Source organism: Perna viridis, chromosome 14 (genome assembly GCF_037379345.1).
Source record: "Perna viridis isolate PV_CMFRI_1.1 ecotype Kerala chromosome 14, ASM3737934v1, whole genome shotgun sequence".
Taxonomy (NCBI): Eukaryota; Metazoa; Mollusca; class Bivalvia; order Mytilida; family Mytilidae; genus Perna; species Perna viridis.
Window position 1 is genome coordinate 3,332,019 of NC_142458.1, and position 18,599 is coordinate 3,350,617.

At 34.6% G+C, this 18,599-nt stretch overlaps 1 protein-coding gene across 3 annotated transcripts in view; it reads left to right on the forward strand.

The window, feature by feature from the left end:
- Positions 1–18,599, forward strand: part of LOC148597758 (uncharacterized) — a 49,439-nt gene that overhangs the window by 7,864 nt on the left and 22,976 nt on the right. For all 3 annotated transcript variants that reach the window (XM_088562415.1, XM_088562416.1, XM_088562417.1), the window contains 10 exons: positions 11,151–11,261; positions 11,601–11,711; positions 12,605–12,715; positions 12,983–13,093; positions 15,088–15,198; positions 15,511–15,621; positions 15,896–16,006; positions 16,299–16,409; positions 16,680–16,790; positions 17,516–17,626. In XM_088562415.1, coding sequence (XP_088418541.1) covers positions 11,151–11,261; positions 11,601–11,711; positions 12,605–12,715; positions 12,983–13,093; positions 15,088–15,198; positions 15,511–15,621; positions 15,896–16,006; positions 16,299–16,409; positions 16,680–16,790; positions 17,516–17,626 — 1,110 coding nt within the window. The remainder of the gene's footprint in view (positions 1–11,150; positions 11,262–11,600; positions 11,712–12,604; positions 12,716–12,982; positions 13,094–15,087; positions 15,199–15,510; positions 15,622–15,895; positions 16,007–16,298; positions 16,410–16,679; positions 16,791–17,515; positions 17,627–18,599) is intronic.

Here is an 18,599-nt window from a genome sequence, read left to right on the forward strand (position 1 = left end):
TACATGCACACCGTCTTAAAAGTGTAATACCTAATAGACTAAATACCACATTTGGTCTATGCATCATTCTTCGTGGGTGTATATTTGATCTCATACTTTTTGGTGGTTGAGTAGAACACCATTCACCTGACATTGACCTGAATTTGGCACATGTGTGACATGCATCACATTTTACCCTGACTCACCATACTTAAGCTATGTGGTTACATAACACTCTGACAACAGTGGGATGATCTTCTCGCTCCCAATTTCACTTTGAATGACTTGCACCACATTTTTACATTGAAGTTAATTCTCAGCAGCAGTAATACATATTTTAAGTATGTTTCTAGATACTTCTTGACCTAAACTATCTAAAATTGAAGTTTCCATGATAAATGTCACCTAAATTCCAACTTCTTAATTGATGAGTGTTATTTTAAACAATTTGTAGTACACATGCCCATGAGAACTAATATAAGTCAGGTGTAACCAGCAAGAGGACAAAGTTATTGATATTTTAAGTAATAATGTCATATACAGTTTTATAATTAGGATTTATTGGCTTCATGTTTTAACAAACCCAAAGATGTGATCTATAAACATTTGTTACTAACAAACCCTTATCAAAGATGTGATCTATAAACATTTGTTACTAACAAACCCTTATCAAAGATGTTATCTATAAACATTTATTACAGATATGAAACTGAAAGATCCTTGCTTTATATTACTCTTGGTATAACAGGTTAACTTTCTGTCAAACTGAAATTAGGCTCTCAGTGCTTCTTATGTCAAAGGTTAAATTCGCAATTGATACCATTGTGACGACTTCATCCTCTATCACCAAATGTGAGATGCCAATTTGCAAGTCACTAATGATGACCAACAAACCAGGAGTCTAACTTTTTTTCGAAAGTTATAGTTTAAAAGTTCCCAATTCCTTCTCTGTATAATAAAAATCTTTTACTGGACCCACAAATTTGGTGCTTGAACCGATTTACTCTCTTGTTCAATTTCATTTCACTTTCATGTCCTCTTCAGCAACCAAAAAATGGGTGATAACACTAGTAAAATAATAAACTGGTTTATTCATTTAAGGTAGACCATACCTAATATTCCGGTAGATAAATTTTCCTAGTTTGTCTGGAAGATGACCTTGAATGGATAAACTTAAGGATTTAAATGTAAAAACATAGGTCACCGAACTTAAATTCGAGATAATTGGGCCTTAATGAAAGCAATTTTTATATGAATTCTATAGGGAATTTCAATCGTTCGCAAACGATAAAAAAGTGGTAGATATAATTTCTTCTAAAGTTACATACAAAACTCTTAACTGACATTCTTTCATATATCAAAAACAAAATTGGAGTCATCAAACTCTTTTTCCCTGTAATATTGAAAAGACTTAAAGACTATAATTTGGTGACAGAAATGAATTTATCGTGTTGACAAAATTTAAAAAAAAGTTTTTATCGGAATTTTCATACAGAATAATTATCTGTTTTTAGTACTGTATTCAACGCTCTAAAACGATAAATTTCCAAGCATTGGGACCCATTCTCGCGAAACGGGGAGACTTACATACCATATACCGGTCGTTTACCATCACAAGACAGAACTTAAGAGTAGACTGTTGTAATAAAAACCCAACCAAGAAAAATCAAATCAAGGTTTATTTATTTTTACAGTTTGTAATATCCAACACCGGACTCGCTACCTAGAATCAACGTCTGATTCGATCAAAGTCTGTGTTTCATCGTTGTTGCATTTTATGTTTCCTTTATAAATTTGTTTTTTTAAACAAAATAATGTATTTTCAAATACTTACAAAGTATGATTGTTTTAGTGTTCAAACGCTGTAGTAAATGCTGCGTAAGGAATTAATTGATCTTTTATTATGTTATATACTTTAACTTCTTCATTGTACTGGGTGTATGGCTAATTCATTGATAATAACATCACAGCAGATTTTTCTTTAAGAAGGAAGTTAATTATCAGTGAAAGCAAAGAAACCCAGAAATGCAATAAAAACTAGCCAAGTGATTGCAGCATTTTAGATCAAGCGCCTTAAACTACAAACCCATTTAAGAATTAGGCAGAAACAAAACAAACAATTCATCAAATGTGTTGAGGACTTTTCTTGGAAGTACACTTAGTACGCCCAAGAAACATTTTTATTCACTTAATGCAGGTTTGGTGGGCGGTACAATAAGATATGGTTCATTCTGAACATCCCTGCCATTTTCTTTTATTATAAATCCAATCATAATCATCACCTTCTTTACTTAAAATATATATATATATATATACAAACGTCTCAAAATGTGACGACTCTATTCGCTACACTGCTGCATCGAATCAAATTGATACAGGGAAGATAATGTAAACGTATAGAAAGATCTGAAAAATTCCCAATGATGTTAGAACTGTCAAATTTGCGATGCAAATTTTTTGTCGTTCCCTCCGCGGGACTCGAACTCGTACCGCTGTGACATCTATGGCAACACCGCCTGCACAAAGTCCAGCGCCCTAGACCACTTGGCCAGCTAGGCTACATAAAAATATAGCTTTCGCTGGCCGGGTCATTCCTCCTCGTAGGATTAATCTAGGGCTGTAACTTAGTACACGATGTATGGTAGTACGGGACAGTCCATTTAGATGTTATTATGTAGGATAGAGGATCAAATTAATAATGCATGTCACAATAAATCAATATAATACAAACGTCTCAGAATGTGACTACTCTATTCGCTATTTTTATATAGCCTAGCTGGCCGAGTGGTCTAGGGCGCTAGACTTTGTGCAGGCGGTGTTGCCATAGATGTCACAGCAGTACGAGTTCCCGTCCCGCGGAGGGAACGACCAAACATTTGCATCGCAAATTTGACAGTTCTAACATCGTTGGGAATTTTTCAGACCTATATATATATATCGTTTTAAGAGTGCTTACTAGATGTGTAAAATATTAAAAATTGTGTTGGTGTATCACTATATGCATGATTTTTACTATGAGATGTACTTGTCTGTTGCTCTTTTAGCACTTACATTTTCCCGATTTTTAAACTCAAATTGAAATCGTTATATGATGAAACAGAATTATGTCAGTGAATACCAAAGAGACACAAATCTTGCGTGAGTTTCACTTGTCCACGGGGAAATACTCTTGGAAATATTTGTTTATATAAAGCGTTTGGACTTACATTTCTGTTCAAATTCATTATCCGTGCAGGTCCGGGTGTCAAAAGAATAGGCCTGCAGCAGCACTAAGCTTGTCATAAAAGGCGACTAAATAGTGCTCAGAACTCTAGCTGGAGCTAGGGTGCTCTGCCCACAGCGCAACTGGGTTGTGTGCCTAAGGCGGTGGAATGGGGTACCCCTGGCGTGTTACATGCTGGGGGTTGTCAGCTATAATACGGAAACCTGACTGCAAACCATAGTGGTGCACCTTGTTTGGAAAGATGCCACGTTCCTCGCGCGTTAAAGAACCCAACTGTGGTATTCTCCCGAATTAGGAACCATAGGGCTCCGCCACAGGAGGCTAAATTGCCCGACCCTACCCACCTCTCCCTATTTCCAGTGGCAATCAAAATTTGTCGACCCCATTATCCTTGTGTCCCATCATCATTTCATGTTCATTTTATCATCCACTTCATGTTCATCGCTTGAATATAGCTGAAATATTGCTGCTCGGGCGTTGAACCTCAACAAACAAACAAACAAATCTATTCAAATTCTTAGGACGCCCTTCTATCTAAAGCTATGGAACATACATTTCTATTCAAATTCGAATGCTGCCTTTCCATTTAGAGCTAAAGAACTTACATATCTATTGAAATTCATAGGAAGCCCTCCCATTTAGAGCTAAGGAACTTGCATTCTTCGTAAAATTTTATGGTCACCGTCGTGTTTAAAGTTAAGGAACTTGCATTTCTGTTTAAATTCTTCGGATGCATGTCCATTTAAAGCTAAGGAACACATGAGTTAAAGTAAGGAACACATTTCCGATAAAATTCTTCGGATACCTGTCCATTTAAAGTAAGGAACACATTTCCGATAAAATTTGAAACTTTCGCTCCTGTTAAAATTCTTCGGATGCCTTTCCATTTTAAGATAAGGAACTTGCATTTGTATTGAAATTCTTCGGATATCTGTCCATTTAAAGCTAAGGAACACATTTCCGATAAAATTCTAAGGACGCTTGTCCAATTAAAGCTTAGAAACTTACATTTCTATTGAAAGTCTTCCGATGCCTGTTCATTTAAAGTAAGGAACACATTTCTGTTAAAATTCTAAGGAAGCCTCTCCATTGAATGCAAACTAACTTACATTTCTGTTAAAATTCTTAGGATACCCTCCCATTTAGAGCCAACGACATTGCATTTTTGTAAAAAAAAATTGAAATTCTTCGGATGCCTGTCCATTTAAAGTAAGGAACACATTTCCGATAAGATTCTAAGGAAGCCTTTCCAGTTAAAGGTAAGGAACTTGCATTTGTATTGAAAGTCTTCGGATATCTGTCCATTTAAATCTAAGGAACACATTTCCGATAACATTCTAAAGAAACCTGTCCATTTAAATCTAAGGAACTTACCTTTCTATTAAATTTCTTTCGGATGCCTGTCTATTTAAAGTAAGGAACACATTTCCGATAAATTTAAGGAAGATTTTCCAATCAAAGCTAAGGAACTTACTTTTCTATTAAAATTCTTCGGATGCCTTTCCCTTTAAAGTTAGAAACACATTACCGATAAAATTCTAAGGAAGCCTGTCCATTTTAAGCTAAGATACTTACGTTTCAGTTTTTCCATTTAAGGCTAAGAAACACATTTCCGATAAATTTAAGGAAGCCTGTCCAATGAAAACTAAGGAATACATTTCTGATAAAATTCTAAGGAAACCTTTCCATTTAAAGCTAAGGAACTTATATTTCTATTAAATTTCTTCAGTTGCCTATCCATTTAAAGTAAGGAACACATTTCCGATAAAATTCTAAGGACGCTTGTCCATTTAAAGCTAAGTAACTTACATTTCTATTGAAAGTCTTCGGATACCTGTCCATTTAAAATAAGGAACACATTTCCGATAAAATTTTGAACTTTCGCTTCTGTTAAATTTCTTCGGATGCCTTTCCATTTCAAGGTAAGGAACTTGCATTTGTATTGAAATTCTTCGGATACCTCTCCATTTAAAGCTGAGGAACACATTTCCGATAAGATTCTAAGGAAGCCTTTCCATTTACAGGTAACGAACTTGCATTTGTATTGAAATTCTTCGGATATCTGTCCATGTATAGATAAGGAACACATTTCCAATAACATTCTAAGGACGCTTGTCCATTTAAAGCTAAGGAACTTACATTTCTATTGACATTCTTTGGATGCCTGTCCATTTAAAGCTCAGAAACTTACATTTGTATTGAAATTATTCGCATGCCTGTCCATTTAAAGTCAGGAACACATTACCGATAAAATTCTTAGGAACCCTGTCCATTTTAAGCTAAGATACTTACATTTCTGTGAAATTCTTCGGATGCCTGTCCATTGAAAGTAAGGAACTTACATTTCTGTTAAAATCCTTAGGAAGCCCTCCCATTTAGAGCTAACGATATTGCATTTTTGTTAAAATTCTTAGTACGCCCTTCCACTTAAAGCTAAGGAACACATTTCCGATAAATTCAAGGAAACCTTTCCCATTAAAGTAAGACATTTACATTTCGGTTACAATTCTTCGGATGCTTGTCCATTAAATCTAAGGAACACATTTCCGATAAAATTCTAAGGAAGTCTGCCTATTTTGAGCTAAGAAACTTGCATTTTTGTTAAAATCTTTCGGATGCCCTTCCATATAAAGCTAAGGAACTTGCATTTGTATTGCAATTCTTCGGATACCTATCCATTTATAGTAAGGAACACATAACCGATAAAATTCTAAAGATCCTTGTCCATTTTAAGCTAAGATACTTACATTTCTGTGAAATTCTTCGGATGCCTGTCCCTTGAAAGTAAAGAACATATTTCCGTTAAAATTCCAAGGAAGCCTTTCCATTTAAAGCTAAGGAATTTACATTTCTATTGAAATTATTCGGATGCCTGTCCATTTGAAGTAAGAGACACACTACCGGTAAAATTCTTCGGATGTCTGTCCATTGAAAGTAAGGAACACATTTCTGATAAAATTCTAAGGATGCCTATCCATTTAAAGTCTAGAAACTTATAGTTCTATTGAAATTCTTCGGATGCCTGTCCATTTAAAGTAAGGAACACATTTCCGATTAAATTCTAAGGAAGCCTGTTCATTTAAAACTAAGGAACTTACATCTTTTCTTGAATTTCTTTGGATGCCAGTCATTTAAAGTTAAGAAACTTACATTTGTATTGAAATTATTCGGATGCCTTTCATTAAAAGCTAAGGAACTTACATTGGTATTGAAATTCATTCTTCAAATGCCTGGCCATTTAAAGCAAGGAACACATTTCCGATAAAGTTCTAAGGAAGCCCGTCCATTTTAGGGTAAGAAACTTACATTTCTGTTAAAATTCTTCGGATGCCTGTCAATTTAAAGTCAGAAAGACATTTCCGATAAAATACTCAGGTCGCCTGTCCATTTAAAGCTAAGGAACTGACATTTTTATTGCAATTATTCGCATGTCTGTCCATTTAAAGTCAGGAACACATTTCCGATTAAATTCTAAGGAAGCCTGTCTATTTTAAGCTAAGGAACTTTCGTTTCTGTTAAAATTCTTCGGATGCCTGTCCATTGAAAGTAAGCAACGCATTTACGATAAAATTCTAAGGAAGCCTGTCTATTTAAAGCTAGGAAACTTGCATTTGTATTGAAATTCTTCGAATGCCTGTCGATTTAAAACAGAGAACACATTTCCGATAAAATTCTAAGGAAGCCTGTCCATTTAAAGCTAAGAAACTTGCATTAGTATTGAAATTCTTCGGATGCCCGTCATTTAAAGCTTAGCAACACATCCCGTTAAAATTTTAAGGAAGCTTGTCCAATTAATGCTAAGAAATTTACGTTTCTGTTAGAATTCCTAGGAAGCCGGTCCGTTTAAAGTAAGGAACACATTTCCGTTATAATTTCAAGGAAGCCTTTCCATTTAATGCAAAGTAACTTACTTTTCTATCAAAATATTTAGGAAGCCCTCCCATTTAGAGCTAAGGAACTTGCATTTTTGTTACAATTTTAAGGTTACCGTCCCATTTAAAGGTAAGGAACTTCATTTTTGTTTCAATTCTTAGTACGTCCTTCCATTTAATGCTAATCAACTTGCATTTCTTTTAAAATTCTTCGGATGTCTTTCCATTTCAAGCTAAGAAACTTAGATTTTTATTAAAATTCGTTGGGTGCCCGTCCATTTAAAGTAAGGAATACATTTCCAATAAAATTCTAAGGAAGCTTTCCATTGAAAGCTAAGAAACTTGCATTTGAAATGAAATTCTTCGGATGCCTGTCCATTAAAGCTAAGGAATACATTTCCGTTAAAAGTTTTAGGAAGCCCTTCCATTTAAATGTAGGAATTTACATTTGTATTAACCATCACAAAACCTTTCTTCGTTGAACATTATTGACTCTCATTCTATTCAAATCGTTCGGAATACTCTTCTTTCTTAATTGAACCTTATTGACTCTCATTTGTATTTAAATCTATCGGAATATCTTCATGATCTTAGGATTCTAGGTCAGTCTTAAGATTGTTATAAAAACCATTACAATACATGTAACCGTTCTTTGTTAAGCTTCGGGATTCATTTTTAAAGCTTTCGTGAATACCTTTCTGTTTTAAGCTTTGGTATATGCTCTCCTATTCGAAACTGTAAATTTAGGCTTTAGACAAATTATCAATTTAAAGCTATTTATTTAGTCTTTTTTAAGTCTATTCAACGACTCAATTACTCCTTTCCTTTTTAAAAGAAAGTTTAGAACATGCACCCCAAAATTTATTTAAGGCTTAAAGAAATACCTTTTCATTTTAATCGTGTAGAAATGAATCAAGATTAGGCTTAAAAACACATTTAAAACATTTTGAAAGTCGCAATCTGTTACCACGATTTTAGAAACTGTGCTTAGGTTTCATTCGTCACAATTTAAGGAAAGTGGAAATATCGAATATATTGTGTATGTTTTAACAAGATACAACAATGGTTTTGGGGATTTTAAATACCTTTATAATTTCCAGTGTGAAGTATTTCAGTAAAAAAACATAGAAAACGTTTGAGAAAAGGTTCAGTTTTTCATGTTTAAGAATTTATGTACAGGTTTAAACTGTAAGATAATATTTATAAGCAATTATACCCGGTCAGAATTCTACGATAAAAAGTATGCCCGGTCAGAGTTCTATGATAACAGTAATACCCGATAAGAGTTCTACGATAACAACTATACCCTGTAAGAGTTCCATGAAAACAGTTATACCCGGTCAGAGATCTATGATAACAATTATATCCGGTAAGAGTTCTATGATAACAATTATACCCAGTAAGAGTTCTATGATAACAATTATACGCGGTCAGAGTTCTATGATAACAAGTATACCCGGTAAGAGTTCTATGATAACAATTATACCCGGTAAGAGTTCTATGATAACAATTATACCCTGTAAGAGTTCCATGAAAACAGTTATACCCGGTCAGAGATCTATGATAACAATTATATCCGGTAAGAGTTCTATGATAACAATTATACTCAGTAAGAGTTCTATGATAACAATTATACGCGGTCAGAGTTCTATGATAACAAGTATACCCGGTAAGAGTTCTATGATAACAATTATACCCGGTAAGAGTTCTATGATAACAATTATACCCTGTAAGAGTTCTATGAAAATAGTTATACCCGGTCAGAGTTCTGTGATAACAATTATACCCGGTCAGAGTTCGACGATAACAATTGTACATGGTCAGAGTTCTATGATAACAATTATACCCGGTCAGAGGTCTACGATAACAATTATACACGGTCATAGTTCTACAATAAAAGTATGCCCGGTCACTGTTCCACGATGATAAATATGCCCGGTCAGAGTTCTACAATAACAAGTATACCCAGCCAGAGTTCTATGACACAAGTATGCCCGGTGAGATTTTACGATAACAAGTATGCCCGGTCAGAGTTCTACGATAACAAGTATACCCAGTCAGAGTTCTACGATAACAAGTATGCCCAGTCAGAGTTCTACGATAACAAGTATGCCCAGTCAGAGTTTTATGATAACAATTATACCGGAGAGAGTTGTACGAAAACAATTATACCCGGTCATAGTACGTCTACGATAATATTTATACCCGGCCAGAGTTGTAGGAAAACAATTATACACGCTCAGAGTACTACGATAGCAAGTATACCCGGCCAGAGTACTTCTACCATAACCATATGATATCAATTATGCCCGGTTATTCCCCTCCATCAATATCAGTTTCGAATCCAAGTTGCTAAGACAAAATTGAAGTTGTATAAATAGTGAAATAATTTTTAAAATGCTTAATAAAGTGATACAAGAATCTAAATACCGCCCAGAAATGCAAAAAAATATAAAGGACAGACACCATCATATGCGATTAAAATGTCCTCAAATTCGACGAAGTCTCGTTCAAGTCTGAAAATTGTACATTTTGTGTCTTTCGACAGTGTTAGACACTGATTTTTGTCAACATAGATCCATCATAGTTTAACATAGACAGCGCTGTATATTTTAAAGCAACTCGAGCCAATATCATTGTAGATCTGCTTGATTTTACATAGACTAGGTCTGTAGGTCTACTGCTAATTTCTTTCGTTGTTTCGATCTCATTGATTTCAGATTGTAATGTACCGCTCATGATTGTGATTATAAGTATTTAAAGCGTAGTTTGTGAATCATTACAAAATAAGTGTAAGTTTTTGTAAGAATCAGGCAAAACGGAAAAATATACATTTCAGCACCCCACCGATCTGACGATATAATTTTATTCAATGATGACTTCTTTGATTGAAAAGACCACTATTTGATCTCTGTAACTCTGGATTTGCTCAGATTTTTTTTTCAATAAAATGTTAGAAAAATTAGTTCTCTGCCCTTAGGATGTATATTTTTAGTGCATTTCAATGAAATTATAACTCAATATACAAAAGCGATATACAAAATCGTGTTTCTTTTCCTTGAGTTTTAAAGAGTAATCCAGGGAACCAAGGTTATAGCGGTAATCAAAAGAATGTAATCCAGGGACAAAGACCAGACATGGAAAACAGACATACACAACAAAGAACATAAAGTAACTAAAATCATACATACAAAGTAACAAAAGTAAATGAGCAACTCGGACTCCACTAAAAACTGGGAGCATGGACCAGGTGCAGCGGTAGGGTAAGCGTCCTCTGCTTTTCTAGAAACACCCTCCGAGTTGCTCATAAAAAGTCAAGTCCGGAGTAGACAAACGAGGAAAGGAAAACAATGACCCGTTGAATAAATCAGTTTTCATGGTGCTGATGGATACACCATAATGATCCACGAGTTCATGATGACGACCATAAAACTTCTGTAGTGATGACTTCAATCTTGTAGCAACATAACCCTTTTCCAGAAGCCTATTTGTGAGAATTCTAGCGCGTTAAAAAAAGTCTGCGTTGTTTCGGCAAGATGCAAATAGTCAAATTAGACTTTCAAAATTGTTTTTTTTTTTCAAACAATGTTTCAGTCACTTAATGATTCTTACACAGACTGACACATACGGCATGAATTATTACTTTGAATCATTTATATTGCTTTATTCATGATTGTAACATGGCAGTATTCTCATTCTATTCAGATATGATTGTGACGTAAAAGTATTTATATTGTGACGTTTCTACTGTTCTTATACGTGACATAGAACTATTTATATTTTGACGTTTTAATATTCTTATTAATAAGCAAGTCTTGATGTCAAAAGTATTCATATTGTATTGTTTTAGTTTTTTTTTATGTTTCGGACATGATCTTGATATAGAATTTAGATATTATGGCATTCTAGTATTCCCAATGTTTCAGACATGATCGTGATTTAGTATTATTTATATTGTGACGTTTCAGTATTCTAAATGTTTCAGATATGATCGTAGCGTCAAAACATTAATATTATATCGTTTTAGCGTGTTCAATGTTTCAGATATGATAGTAATAGATACATGTCTCATTTAGATTCTATATGTAACTCAAACTCATGTATGAATGGCGGACAGTGCACACCAACTAGTCCCACAGAGTACACATGTGACTGTCAAACCGGTTTCTCTGGTTCACAATGCAATAGTAAGTTCATGTGTGTACTACAAAATTAAACATAGCACTGGTAAAGTGATTCTTGGTCAAGAATAACCCAGCAAAAATGATTATTAATCACAAAAGCGCAATCACCAAATGAAAAACTTAGATTGGTTATGTGATCTGTTACTGTTTCTGAGCAAGAAATAAACTGACTCGGTGGGTTTTTGAAATGCATGAATCACTTCAGTCTGATTTTTTTTAGAAAGATTGCTACTTATTTAAACCAATTTTACATCTCTACAGAATGGAAACACCATATTAAACCGTCATAACACACCAACATAACATAAAAAACACAAAGATAGCTGTTCTGTTGGCATGTAGTTTCAGTTTGCGACGGTATCGTCTGTAACAATGGTGGCCAATGCGTTCCTCTTAATACATCATCATACGAGTGTAACTGTTCAAGTGAATACTCTGGACCACATTGTGACGGTAATAATAATAAAATATAAATTGTACTGTATTACAATATATCAACGTCTGTTTTTTTTTCTTTCGAAAAGTTATCATCCTATTAAATAGAGACATTCACTACTAGACGAAATAATGACTGATATGACCATCCACAGTCGTTTTTGACTGATAAAACACAAATGCCTCAATCAATACATTATCTGTTTATGAGAAATACATTTCGTCTTCCACAACGGTACAAAATCTTGCATCAGTCAATTTTTGTCAATCTAAACAACATGAAATGTTTATGTAGACATTTTGGCTATGTCAACACTTCTTAGGTTGAGTTAGTTAAAAATGTCAATGTCAACGCTTTTTTTGGTTGAGTTAGACAAAAATATCTACGTCAACACTTTTTGCGTTGTGTGAGACAAAATGTGTTCACCTCAACGCACAAAAACGTTGCATCAGATATTTTGTGTCCTACTCAATACTAAATTTGCTTTGATGTTTTAAGACAACGTATTTATGTGTTGAGTTAGACAAATTGTGTTTTTAATGAACATTTTAAGTGTTGATACGGTCAAAATATGACTAAGTAATACGAAATGAGCGTTTCAGTAGACATATGTTTTCCTCAGTTATATTTTGACTATGTATGGTCACTACAGTCATTATTTCAACCAGCAGTGATTCTTGATATATAGCAGCTTCACCATACTTGTTCCAGATATTAATGCATGAACATTCATCGAATTTTATGTCAGATATGCGCCATCTTGTTTAGATTCATTACGCCAGATAATCTTCCAAAAAAAGTTTAGAACATCATTAAGTGTGCTGCTAGGGTATGATCAATTTTCGAGCGCGAAATGAACAAGAATTCATATGGTATCTTTCATATTAGTAACGAACGTTTGTTTTAATAGTTTCTATTTGTGACACAACTCCATGTATGAATGGTGGACAGTGTACACCAACTAGTCCTTCAGATTATACTTGCGACTGCCAAAATGGTTTTTCTGGTCCACAATGCAACAGTGAGTATACGATTTCTTGATAAGATAATGATGCCGCTTTCCAAAAACAAGCCTTACCGAAATTAAGTTTAATTTGATTCACAAAATGTTGAATTTGTAGACTATCTATTATTTATCCAGAGTTGTTGATAGAATAAAAGATAATCATTGCGATTTGATTTTGTTATAATCTTAAAAAACGATTTGGTGCCACATGTGTTCTTTTTTGCGTGAAGATAACTTAAAGTTAACATGACATGTCATGAGCTGACTGATTTGATTTTTCAGTGTCTGGTTGCGACATGACTCCCTGTAACAATGGTGGCCAATGCATTCCTCTAAATTCAACAGCTTACGAGTGTAACTGTACATCGGCTTACTCTGGACCACAATGTGATGGTAATAACACAGAATCATAGACTGAGTTATAGGACAACATGGTCATTTATATATATTATAGAAAAGATACCGAATATATATAAATATAATATGCATTTGGTATCTTTGTACAATCCTTTCGATTATATTCAGTTACATCATGTGCTAATGTTCGCGCTTTAGATTTACTTAGTGGGAATTATCACTCGGTAAACAAAAGCTTTATTTGATAAACCCAAGTTGGCCGAGTGGTCTATAGCGTTGGACTTAGTGCAGGGGGTGTTGCCATAGATATCAGATAAAGGTTTCGAATCCCACTGATGGAGCGACCAAGTTTGCATCGCAAATTTGCAACCTTGCATCGATTCTAGATTTTGGTTATATACATATTATATGCATCCTTGTATTAACATTCTATGTTGCTCCTCGTCGTGCATGCTATGCATCTACATAGTGATGCACTATCAAGTAAGATGGTAGAGTTGCCACATCCCATTAGACTAATTTTCCGTCAGTAATTTAGAATGCACCCGTCATGGTTTCACTGAATGAATTATCAATCTTTCAAACACGACTGTGACATTTTGATAATTCCTATGTTTCATTCATGATTGCGACATTTTGATATTTCCAATGTTTTATTTATAATTGTAAAATTCCAATATTCCCAATGTTTTATTTATAATTGTAAAATTCCAATATTCCCAATGTTTCATTCATGATTCTGATATTTTTATATTACCAATGTTTCTTTCATGATTGTGATATTTTAATATTACCAATGTTTCGTTGACGATTGTGATATTGTAATGTTGTAAATATTTTATTCATGATTGTAATATTTTGATATCCCTAATCTTTTATTTATGATTGTGACATTCCAATATTCCCAATGTTTCATTCATGATTGTGATATTTTAATATTACTAATATTTCATTCAAGATTGTGATATTTTAATATTACCAATGTTTCATTGATGATTGTGATGTTGTAATGTTCTAAATGTTTTATTCATGATTGTAATATTTTGATATTCCAAATGTTTCATTTATGATTGTGTCATTCCAATATTCCCAATGTTTCATTTATGACTGTGATATTTTAATATTACCAATGTTGCATTCATGGTTGTGATATTTTAATATTACCAATGTTTCATTCATGATTATGATATTTTAATTATCTAAATGTTTCATTTATGATTGTAATATTTTATTAATATTACCAATGTTGAATTCTCTAAACTTTTCTTCAGAACTTTCAACTTTCCTTTCATCTGTGGCAACATCCCGTCAGCACCTGCGTATAGAGTGTTCATATCACAACTCATACGTTATGCCAGAGCCTGCCGAAGCTACGCACACTTTTTGTATTGCGCTAGACTTCTAACAAGTAGGCTTCTGGAACAGGGTTATGTTGCTACATAATTGAAGTCATCACTATAGAAATTTTATGGTCGCCATCATGAACTCATGGATCGTTATGGTGTATCCATTGACGCCATGAAAACTGCTCAACGTGTCATAGCTTTCCTTTCCAATTTCGTCTACCTCGGACTTGACTTTTTATGAGCAACTCGGAGGGTTTTTCTAAAAAAGTAGAGGACGTTTACACTACCGGTGCACCTGGTCCATACTCCCAATTTTTAGTGGAGTCCGAGTTGCTCATTTGCTTTTGTTACTTTGTATGCATGATTGTAGTTACTTTATGTTCTTTGTTGTATATGTCTGTTTTCCATGTCTGGTCTTTGTTCCTGGATTACATTCTTTTGATTACCGCTATAACCTTGCTTCCTTTGATTGCTCTTTTACCATCTTTTAACTTCTCCTCTCTCGTTGTTTTAAATGTGACGTATCATTATGCATAGTATCTTTTTAATTGTGAGTTATCAGTTATCACATTGTCCCTGTCATAAATTTGGTGTATATGTTAAGATATTGTGTTGTTCATGTATCAATTTGAATTTTGATCCATACAGGAATACATCAGATATTTTAATATTTATCTTACATAGATTCTCTTTGTGACAACACACCATGTATGAATGGCGGGCAGTGTACACCGACAAGTCCGACTACGTACACGTGCGACTGTCAAATGGGTTTTTCTGGTCTACAATGCAACAGTGAGTACATGTATGAATGACAAAATATCTAAATCTTATAATTTTATTCACATAAGAACGGCAAACAAAATTGTTAGTTTTTTCATATGCATCACATATGGCTGAATGTAAGGCCATGGTAAATGTTCCAGACACGTAAAGCGTTTCTTGTTCCTTATCAATTTGGTTTGATCAAATTTGCCGTGAATGTTTAAGGACAATAGGCATGTGCTTTGTATATTCCCTCTCAAAAAAAAACCTCCATGGTTTCCCCTTGAACAGTAAGAGGAAACCATAATCACTCAACAACACACGAGTCTGTTTCTTTTTCAGTTTCTGTTTGCGATGGAGCTACTTGCAACAATGGTGGTCAATGTATCCCTCTAAATTCAACGGAATACGAGTGTAACTGTACATCAGCTTACTCGGGACCACAGTGTGATGGTAAATATACTTATTCGTAGTTTGTGCTAAAAAGAGAAAGTGACTATTTTATATTTATTATTTTATCATTTACAATAAATTTTGATTTATATTTAATGTAGACTCCCAACATTTTATAAACGATTCAGTTAGGTCAACATAGTTTTATGCATTTAAAGCATCAAGTTGTGAAATGCTGTTACATTTAACGATATATGACATTATTGTAACGTACATGTAACAGTTTGAATTATAATTCAAGCAGGAATGTATCAGATATGATTATCTTATTTAGCTTCTATTTGTGACAACACACCATGTATGAATGGCGGACAGTGTACACCCACAAGTCCGACTATGTTCACTTGCGACTGTCAAACGGGGTTTTCTGGACCACAATGCAACAGTGAGTACATGTATGAATGACTACAAGTTTTGAATTTTGTAACTTCAATAACTGACGACTCGACGTGCAATACACGTCAATTTTTCATTTGTATCACGGGAACCACATTTGAGTGGGAACTAAAAGAATATAATCCAAAACTAAATTCTAGAGAGTGAGCAGACACACAACAAAGAATATGAAATAACTAGAAAAAAATACAACAAAACAATAGTAAACGGGCTACCCGGACTCCACTTAACACTTTGAGCATGGACCTGGTGCACTGGTCCACTGTTTTTGTCTTCTTTAGCTTCTATTTGCAACGGAGCTACTTGCAACAATGGTGGCGAGTGTGTTCCTCTTAACACAGCAGCATACGAGTGTAACTGTACATCAGCTTACTCGGGACCACAGTGTGATAGTAATTATACTGTATCTTACAGTGTACCATAAAACAAAATGATTATTTTAGATTGGTTATTTTATCATTTACAATAAACTTGTTAATATTTCATGTAGACATCCAACATTGTATAGACGTTTCAGTTAGGTCAACATAGTTTTATACATTTAAGCATCGAGTTTTGAAATTGTGGTACATTTAACGACATATGACATTATAATAACGTGCATGTATCAGTTTGAAGTTTGAGTCGGACAGAAATGTATCAGATATGATTATCTTATTCAGCTTCTATTTGTGACAATACACCATGTATGAATAGCGGGCAGTGTACACCCACAAGTCCGACTACGTACACGTGTGACTGTCAAACTGGATTTTCTGGACCACAATGCAACAGTGAGTACATGTATAAATGACAAAAAAGTTTTAAATCTTTAAACTTTGATAACTGAGATACGTCATGCAATAAACGTCTGTGTTTCATTTGTATCACACGTCTAAGTTTACAAGTGTAGTTACGGGAACCAGTATTTTAGTGGAAATCAAAAGAATATAATACAAAGATAAAATCTAGAGAGTGAAGGCAGACACACAACAAATTACATGAAATAACTAAAATTACACTACAACAAATCAATATTAAACGGGCCAACTCCATGAACACTGGGAGCATAGACCTGGTGCACCGGTCGAGTAGGTTGTCTTCGCTTTTCTTGAACCACGCGTGTTGCTCATAAAAAGTCAACTCTGGTGTAGACAAAAGTGGAGAGGAAAACTATGAAATGTTGAGTAAAACAATTCTCATGGTGCAGATCGATACACCATAACGATGCACAAGTTCATAAAGACGACCATAAAACTTTTGTAATGATGGTTTAAATCCTATAGCAACATAACTCTGTCCCAGAGGTTCAATTGATAAAGGTGAATGTTTCAGACACGTAGAACATTTCTTGTTGCTATCGATTTGGGTTACATACATTTGCTGTGAACGTTTTAAAACAAAACAATGGACATGATGGACATGTGCTTTGTATAAATATCCCTCTTTAACGAAGCAACCTGTTAAACCGTGATAGTTTTAACATACAACAATACATGAGTCAGCTGTTTATTTCCAGTTTCTGTTTGTGACGGAGCTACATGTAACAATGGTGCCGAGTGTGTTCCTTTCAACACAACAGCGTACGAGTGTAACTGTACATCAGCTTACTCGGGACCACAATGTGATGGTAATTATACTGTTTCGTATGTTGTACTATAAGACAAAAATGATTATTTCGGAAAAATTAGTAATTTTATTATAATTTACAAGAACCTCTGACTTATATTAAATGTAGACACCCAATTTTTTATTATGGATATTCAGTTGGTTTAACGTGGGTTCATAGCATTTAAGCGCCAGGTTAAAAGATGTTACATTTAACCATATATTTGACTATAAGCATATTTTTTTTTCTGTCTAAAGGCAAAAAATAACACGCCTTCGTTTGACGTTCGACGGTAACTAAAGAATGTAAATCATCATTGAATTCGTGTGGCTATTTTTTTACGCTTACCATTTAAGATTATCGTATCTTTTCAAATATTCGAACGTTCCATGTTTCAGTAATTATCAGAATTAAGTTCTGTAATTCTAAACGTCACAATCCTATGTTCGATAGTTCACTACCATGACAGCCCCGTGCAGGTCCGGGTGTTAAAAGAATAGGCCTGCAGCAGCGCTAAGCTTGTCGTAAAAGGCGACTAAATAGTGCTCAGAAACTTTGCCGGGGGCTAGGCGCTCTGCCCACAGAGCAACTGGGATGTGTGCCCCAGGTGGTGGAATGGGGTACCCCTGGCGTGTTACATGCTGGGGTTGTCAGGCTATAATACGGAAAACCTGACCGCAAACCATAGTGGTGCACCGTGTTGGGAAAGATGCCACGTTACTCGCACTTTAAAGAACCCTGCTGTGGTATTCGATAGGAGTAGGAACCTTTGCGCTCCGCCACAGGAGGCTAAATTGCCCGACCTTACCCATCCCCCTTTTTCCAATGGCAATCAAAATTTGTCGACCCTATTATCCTTGTGACCGTCCTTTTTTTTTTCATTTCATGTTCATTTTATCATCCATTTCATGTTCATTGTCTGAATATAGCTGAAATATTGCTGCTCGGATGTTAAACCCCAACAAACAAACAAACAAACAAACTACCATGACAT